Source organism: Micromys minutus (assembly GCF_963924665.1).
Source record: "Micromys minutus genome assembly, chromosome: 8".
NCBI classification, from domain to species: domain Eukaryota; kingdom Metazoa; phylum Chordata; class Mammalia; order Rodentia; family Muridae; genus Micromys; species Micromys minutus.
The window spans coordinates 3,444,816-3,453,613 of record NC_137977.1 but is presented as its reverse complement, the minus strand read 5'-3'; the positions used below and the strand labels follow the sequence as shown (position 1 = coordinate 3,453,613).

The following is an 8,798-nucleotide window of genomic DNA, read 5'->3' as shown; positions in this document are numbered from 1 at the left end:
GTTGGTGCCTGCTGTCATCCTAGTGCTGGGACACAAAGACAGGTGGATTTCTGGGCGCACTAGCCAGCCAAATTAGCCTCCAGGCCAATGGGAGACAGTACCAGAGGACAACGCCCAGAGATGGCTGGCTTTCTCATGAGCGCATGCACAGATGTGTTTGTACTTACATACCCAAACATGCATCTGTCCACATGTGAAGAGGTGCCAGCACACACATACACACACATACACACACACACACACACACACACACACACACACACACGGGGGGGGGGGGAAGGGGCTTGGTGTTAGGGGTTTGCTTCATTTTCTGATTGTGTGTGTGTGTGTGTAAGAGAAAAGCTTGTGGTTCTTGCTCTCATCTCATTGGGGCAAGGTCTCTCTTGTTCCTACCACTGCTCTGGCACTGGTACGTCAACATTCCGCCCCTGCCTCTGCCACCCACTTCTCCAGAGGACTATCGACACTGCCACCGTAGTCCAAGGACAGAGCTCTGCTTGCCAGGCTTTTCCTAGCAGGCATTTCTGCTTGCTGAGCCCCCTCCTTGGCTTTGTTTTGAGCAGGGTCACACTCTAGCCCAGGCTGGCCTGAAACTCTATACATACAAACTCATGACAATCCTCTTGCTTTAGTGGCCTTATAGCGGCGGAACGACACGAGTAAGCCATTACGTGTCATCGACATAGACTATGACAATCTTCTGCCCAGTCCAGCCATACCATGAGTTATGAATACCCAAATTAGAGACACACATGAAGGAAGTTCACCACAGTTCCTTCCTCGGGGCTAACACATTCTGACTTTTCTCTCCTTTCAGTCTCAACAGAGCACTCTCCCCTTAGATGCTTGCAAACAGAAATACCTTTGCCAGATGTATTTATCTTTTATTTGGTATATGCACAAAATATAAACCAGATAAAGCAATGACCAGACAAACTAAAGAATACCTTTCAATGAGTATGTAATACAAATCCCAAGGCTGGGGACTTGGCTCAGTGGTAGAACATTGAGTCAATGATCATGAGGCCCTGGGTTCAATTCCCAGCACAACCTGTTTCTAATTTAGACATCTAAATAAGGAATTGGAAAGATGGCTTAGCAGTTAAGAGCACTGGCTGTTCTTCCAGAGGACGCAGGTTCAATTCCCAGCATCTGCATGGCAGCTCACAACCATCTGTAATGTCAGTTCCAAACCTACTTCTGACCTCTGCTGGTACCAGGCACTAAGTGGTATGCAGGTGTACAGGTAGGCAAACCCAAATCCATAAAATATAAATTAATACATCTTAAGAAAAAAGTCTGGATGGCCATAGATACCTGGTAGAAGTGCCTTCACTACACTGTTTCACAAACCATTTCCCATCACACTATACTGTTCACCATAGCCCAAGACCATGGGGCTGAGTGACCATGGGCTAAAACTATCAACCAAAATAATCCTTCTTCTATATTAAGATAACTGTTCCAGGTATTTTGTCACAGTAATGGGAAGCTGACACAGAAATAAAATATTAGGATTGAAGACATCTTGGATCTCCACTGTCTTACTTTGTGACTGGGTCCCTAAGGAAAACCTTTGGTTCCTAAAAACATTCCCAAACACCTTCTCTCACTTCACAACACAGAAGAATGCTTCCAGCACGAGAGACTAGGGTAGGAGGCTTTTCAGAGACTGCAACCTTTGCTGTTAGGAGGACCTAAAGATAAGAGACGTATTTCACTACATATCCTCATAGCAAGTAGAAGGCATGATGGGCGAGCTGGTTTGTATGTATTTTGTAGAGAAAAAGCAGTTTCCGGAACAGGTTGCCCCATCTTTGCCCCAAAACTGAGTGTGGAAATACCAGAGCATACCATCAGAGAGTAAAAGGCTGGCCCACATTTTCTCACAGATGCAACTGGGCAAAGTAATAGAGTTGTTTCTGGGCACATCACAAGAAATCTGTCTGAGACCATATCACACACAAGGACCTACCCTAATTGATATTTCTTTCTACTGACACCTCTGATCAAAGTTGAACCTAGGTCAATACAGGATTAAGCTTACCCAGAGATATAGAAACAGGACCAGTGTTATCTTACAATAGGGAATTAAAAGAACCCAGGTCTATGGTTTTCTCTTTCCCACGAGTCCTGGTGCCTTTGTACAACAACTTAAAACCAACAACTATTCAATTTTTTTTAACTCATGGGGATCCAACTGAATGGCTCGCACAGGCTAGTCAACTGTCCTACCACTGAAGCACAAATACAACCCGTTTCCAATTCTTGTATTTACAAAACCATGGCTTCTCTTGGGTCTTTTCAAAATATTTGTGGACCAATTGCAAGAATGAGTGATGAATGAATAAATGCAAATGAAACAATATTCTTTTTTTTTTTTTTTTAAGAAAAGCCAGCATAAAGCACTTTTATTGCAATAATAAAACTTGAATCACATATGTAGTGCAGAGGGCAGGGGACAAAAGCTTTCTCTCACCAAATCACTACATAGGACAGCAGAGGGTGAGAAGGAACTGGAGGAGGAAAAGCCAGGAAGCTGAGATCAGCAGAGAGAGCCAAGCATCAAAACCCAGGAGATGCTGAAGCTATGATGACCAGCATCATTTCTTAGAGAACACTCAGGGATTTGTCACCGTGGCCGGGCATCCATTGCGTGGTGAGTCTACAAACAGCACCTTCAGTTTAAACTTTCCACGGAAGTTCTTAAAATTTAGGAAGTGGAGCTTAGATAGTTCCAAGATTACAAAAGTCCAGAAAATCCATTAGAAAAACCATAGGATGAAAAACAAATTAAGCCAGGTCACAAAGAAGGCTTCAGAGGTCCCTGCCACCCCAGGGACAGATGTTGTAGTGTCCACACAGCAGTGACGGGACCTGCTTCAAAAGGCAGCCATTCTAAAAGATGGAAGAACTGTCGGAAGCAAAGGCTCTCTCCCTCCCTTCCCACTTCGGTTTGGGCAGGGCTTTCAGTTTAACAGGACCTCCCTCACTGGAGAAAGATCCAGCAGTCAACAACATCTCGAATCTGCCATGGCTCTGCAGCACAGCAACAGAATGTCTTAATATATAATAGATAAAATTTTCATCCAAAAATTAAAATAAAATAAAAATTCTTGCAAAAATCCCACCCCCAACACCAATTCCTATTCTAAAGTTAACCCATTGCTTGTGCTGTTCACACTTGACAATATACTTCATTGGGAACTTAGATAGATCTGAAAGACAGAAACTGGGTCTTCACCCCAAAACAAAGTAACTTGAGGTTTATGGCATATAGTTTAGGTCAAAACACATACAGAAGGGGGAAGAGGACATGGAGGTGTCCGAAGCAAAGCTGAGGGACGACCACATTCAGTTGGGTAGGTGTCTATACAAAGAGTGGTGGGCATCAGGAAAGCTCCCCATGGATTCATGTGCACCCATCTGGAGGTACCAGATTCCTCCATGGCAGATCCATGTGCAGAGCTAAGGGACGAGGCCACTTCTGTCATTCCAGTTTTAGAAGCTCCACATCAAAAACAAGAGTAGCATGTGGTGGGATGACGCCTGGGTGCCCAGTGGCTCCATAGGCATAGTCTGGGGAGATTATCAGCTTGGCTCTCTGACCCACACTCATCAGGGCTACCCCTTCTTCCCAGCCTCGGATCACCTCCTGCTTGCCTAGTGTAAACTTAAAAGGCTTGTTTCTGTCCCGAGAGGAGTCAAATTTTTTTTTATCTTCAAGCATCCCGGTGTAGTGCACCACGCAGGTCTGGCCGCGCTTCGGGAAGGTGCGCCCGTCTCCAGGAGAGATGGTCTCCACCTGCACTCCCATGGCGGCGGCGGCGGTGTTGGCGGAGGAGAAGGACGCGGGTGGAGTGCGACGGGCGGCGTGGAGCCGGAGCGGACCTGGCGGCGGTTCAGAGGTTCGGCTTCGTCCGAAACAATATTCTTAAATCCCTAAAGTCCAGGACATGGGTCACTCTGGAGAGGATTATCAGGATAGGGTGTTCTAGGAATAAACAATGCTTTCCAGTCAACTTTAGGGTGTAATACAAGGTCAGGTTTACAACTACCTTAGCTCAGATAGTAAGCTCAAAATTTCTAGCACATACTCTGGTCCTAAAGAACTCCAGAGAAATCTTAAACTCTGTGTGTGTGTGTGTGTGTGTGTGTGTGTGTGTAGAACAGATGATTAGCTGTATCTATAAAAGTAGAAGATATAGATATAGATGATACATATATGGTATAGATGATATTGATATAGATAATACATATAATAGATTAGATATAAATTAGACAGATAGATTAGATATAGATAAGTAGATGCAGATGAGCTAGATATAGATTAGATGTAGATATATGGATGGTATAGATATTGGAATAGACACTAAGATGGGAAACCTTTCAGGATGCTTTAGTGTTGAGTGTCTTCCAAAATTAAAAAGAGTGAGGAGTATTTCCGGAAAGAAGAACAACCTGTGAAATGGTTCAGAATCCAAAGGGGAAAAGAAGTTAAATGCGGCCTTACCCAACAAAAGTAATGTCTAAATACCCTTCCTGAAGGAAACCTGGATGCCACCCCTTTAAGGCCCACAAATCACTGGAAGAGGAGGTAGGAAGAGAGTAAGAGCTGGAGAAGGGGTGGAGTGGACACTCGTCGGGTACGTCCTGGCTGTCTTTCTCTGGAATATTCGGCACCTGCAATGGCCTGCTTAAGACCTACAGAAGATGAGGTTCGCCAGCATATTCATGTGTGTGTGTGTGTGTGTGTGTGTGTGTGTGTGTGTGTGAAGGCAAAACGCCAATGCACGTGAAATAAAATAAATACATTATTAAAAGATTACATTTAAAAAATAAGAACATATACTAACCACAGTCTGGATGCTGAGTTGGGGAAAGCCAGCTAGGATGAAAGGAAAGAAAGCTGGAGGGTGCTCAAGACAGTGTCTCTCACAAGGTGAGAGGAGAGAAAGGAGGAAGGAAGGGGGATGACGAAGGAAACAGGGGAGAGCATCCCTGCAGAATAAGACACTTTGCCAAAAGCCCAAGAGAGCAGTCTGTGACTTCTGTTAGCCAAGAACAAGTGCCCTGAAGACACCTCTCACTTCCCTGGGTTCTACCAGCCCAAACTACTCATATCTCAAAGGGAAAAATAACTCACAAAAGAATTTCATTTAAGTCACTGGGTTTCAACCAATTTTAAAGTCTTAAAGAGAAATGTCGCTTCACTGAGTAATAACTGAAGGGGCTTTCTTTTGCTTCTGTTCTCTTTGCAGTCCTGGGGATCAAACCAACAACCTTGCACATGCTAGACAAATCCACTGAGCTATGTGCTCAGCTGGAGAATTGTTAATATAAAAGCGATTAGAACAGCAGAGTCTCGGGCCTTACTTGTAAAGCACACTAGAGGCTGTCAGGACATGTAGGTTCTGTCTGTCTTTGTCTCTGCCTCTCTCTCTCTCTCTCTCTCTCTCTCTCTCTCTCTCTCTCTCTGTGTGTGTGTGTGTGTGTGTGTGTGTGTGTGTGTGTGTGTATCACCTGAAATTGGAATTACAGTTGGTTGTGACCTGCCTGATTTGGGGCCAGCAACAATGTGGACCCAATCACTGACCCATATCTCCACCCCATGAATGGATGCTTTACATACTAATGTAACTAATGTTGGTGCTACCAATAGGGGGAGGAATCTGAGGCATTCTGCAGAGCATGCAGACTGGGTGTGAGACCTGCAGAGGGTACCTGGATCCTCATCAGAAGTTCCATATGCTCACGTGTTTGGACATTTTGTCCCCAGCTGATAGTGCTATTTGGAACAAAGTGGAACTTTCGGGCAGCAGAGGCTCAGGTGGAGGGCCTGCCTGCCCCTGAGCACACAGCCAGGGTGTCAACGGAGGACAGCAGAAAGTGCGCTGTGGTGTATTAGAGCAGTTTACTTTATCAGAAACTAATCAAACAGACGGGCTCCTTCCCCCGTCTGCCCTACTCCCCACTCCATCCTTAACCAAAAGCAAAGAAAGGATCCAAAGAAGCTGAAGTGTGGTGGGGGGACAGGAAGGGAGGAGGGTGATGGAGAGATGTGATTTCCGCATTTGGAGATAGATTCCTACAGGTGAGACCGGCAGCGATAGTTTCCAATTACAGGGAAAGGCGAGGACGGCGGAGAAGATATGAAAGATCATAGTTGTGTTTGTTCTCTATCAAGAATGAGGCCCTTCCTACCCCAAGGACAATGTTCACAGAGAGGAAAGCACACTGTGAGGATGACGCTGTTGCTCTACAGATTCTTAGAGCAGCTCATTTGGGGGCACACTGTCAACATGGTCCTCATAGATTCCCTCAATCCCAAGTCTGCTAAAAGGAGGCCCAGCAAGGCTCCTGAGACCCCCTTTATGCTCGGATGCGGCATTCACTGCACACCCAAACCAGAATCAAGCTCGATCACAAACACACAGAGAACTGTGCCCATTGACAAAACACTGTATCATCTACAGCAGGAAGCAGGGAATGGTATGGGAAGGCTGGTGTGTAGCTTGCTTATCTTTCTGCGAACAACTGCTGCTCTCTCGGTTAAAGCTCTCTGGAAACACACTCCTAAATATGCCTATAGGTATTTCTCCTAGATGAGTCTAAATTCAGCCAAACTGACAATCAAAAAACTATTATAGTATCACCACCACCTTCATTTTTATTGCTGAATAATATTCCCCTATGTGGAGACACTGTTTTTAAAAACCTATTTATCCTCTAGTGGGCATCTAAGTGATCCCTATCTTTTAGCTGCTATGAATATCGCTGCCTTTTAGTATGTAGGTAGTTTTATATGTACACATAAGTTTATTTCTCTTATGCATACACTTTTGGTCACATAATAATTTGGTATTTGTTATTCTGAACTCTTGTATGTCTATGCATCCCATGTATGCCTGGTGCTCACAGAAGTCAGAGCAGGCAGTCCCTTGGAATGGAAGTAATAGGTTGCTGTGAGCTACCATAAAGGTGCCATGAACTGAACCCGGGTCCTCTGCAAGAACAAGTGTTCGTAAGTGCTCAGCATTCCTCCAGACTAATTCCAGGCTTAATATGGCGAGGAGCTTCGCAGTTCTTTCCCAAGGCTGCATCATTTCACATCTTCACAGTGGGATTACACAAGGGTTACAGTTTCCCGTATCCTCGGCACTCTTCAACATTTTCTGACTCACATTAGTGAGATACACAGGATTTTGCCAATTTCTTATTCTGAGTCAACACCTGCCTTCCTCTCTCTCTCTCTCTCTCTCTCTCTCTCTCACTCTCTCTCTCTCTCTCTCTCTCTCTCTCTCTCTCTCTCTCTCTCTCTCTCTGTGTGTGTGTGTGTGTGTGTGTGTGTGTGTCCAAGGATTGAATGAGGTTGTCAGGGGCACAATAAACAAACAAAAGCCAGTCTTAGAGCAAGGGCTTATCCCTTCTATCTCCTTCCAAAGCCCAGTTTCAGGTGCCACCAGGATGTTCCGACAATGCCTTTGCAAGCAGAGCTGTCAGACATGTGTCAGGATTTTTTCCTTCTTAACGTTGAATGATCCTATCTCCTGTTTGAGAGAAAGAATGTGTGTATGTGCAGGAAGCAGATGTGCAGCTTTGGGTAAATGTCCTCATCCGTGTTCATGTGGAGGCATGAGAATGCCAGGTATCTCCTATCAATCTCTGCTTTATTCCTTTGAGTCAGGGTCTCTCACTAACCCTGGAGCTTTCCTGTCTCTGCCCCCTACCTAGCTCTGATCTACACCTTTGCTGGGGTTACAGGCACATGAGTGATTTTGCCCACCTTGGCATACAGGTGTTGTAGTCCAAACTCAGGTGCTCACCCACTGAACTACCTTTCCATGGTACTCATATACGAGTACTTTCTATGACATAATTTTCAAGGTGTAGCCCAGGATGGCCTCCCTATCCTGCTGCTACTTCCTGAGTACTTGGTTTTCAGGTATGTGCCAACACGCAGCTATACACCCTAGTATTCTTTCATCCATCTGTGACAGGTGGGTGTGGACCCTTCTTAGTTAGAGCTCTTCTGCAAGCATAGTGTATACATATCTACCTGAGTCTTTGCCTTCAGCTTTTCTGAGTAGGGACCTTAGGTTTTAAGGGCTTTGCAAACATATAGTAAAACCCAGTCATGCCAGATTCATGGTATCACCAAGTGACAATGGTATATAGTTCTCCTTCATTAAAACCCTTAGCAATCCCGGTCTTTCCTTCCTCTTCTAGTTGCTCTCGTAATGATTCCTTTCCTTGTGTTCATTGGTTCCCTTATTTGCTTGTTCAACAATTCCTTCAAGTCACAATTTGGGTACCAGCTGTTTGCTCAGCTCTATGGTAGATCCAGAGACACTTCTGAGACCAGGCAGACATAGTTCCTACTTGATGGAAGCAAAGGAAAATCAAATCCCACAACCGCACAGGCAATAGCTGATTTCTAGTTTAAAGGAAAGACCAGCCAGCTGTAATAGAGAGCCCTGAGCCAGTCCCGGGGGAAGGGATAGGTGTCGGAGCAAAGGATGAAGAGCAGTTAGATAGGGAAGACAAATTATTTTACATTCAGGTAACGCCTCTTGTGCAAAGGCCCTGGAGCAGCGAGTGAGTTAAGTCAGAAAAGCTAGAGTAGAAAAGTCATCGCAAGTGTAGAAGAGCAAAACCAAGCAATGCCTCAAGAGTCTTTGGAGATTGGTTATATAACGTAAGGTCCAGGTCCCATCTATGAACAGGAGTCTGCATCTCCAGCGACCACAGGAAACTACAGTCTCTGTCGCTGCGGTGAAGAAGAAAATCAACTCCTG

General features: G+C 45.0%; 1 protein-coding gene across 1 annotated transcript; it reads right to left on the bottom strand.

Moving 5' to 3' along the window:
• Window positions 1-3,085: 3,085 nt before the first annotated feature.
• Window positions 3,086-3,916, bottom strand: LOC308423623 (peptidyl-prolyl cis-trans isomerase FKBP1A-like). The gene has a single exon (XM_080920420.1). The coding sequence runs from the start codon at window positions 3,815-3,817 to the stop codon at window positions 3,491-3,493; it is 327 nt and encodes a 108-aa protein (XP_080776546.1). The 5' UTR covers window positions 3,818-3,916; the 3' UTR covers window positions 3,086-3,490.
• Between the last annotated feature and the right edge of the window lie 4,882 nt (window positions 3,917-8,798).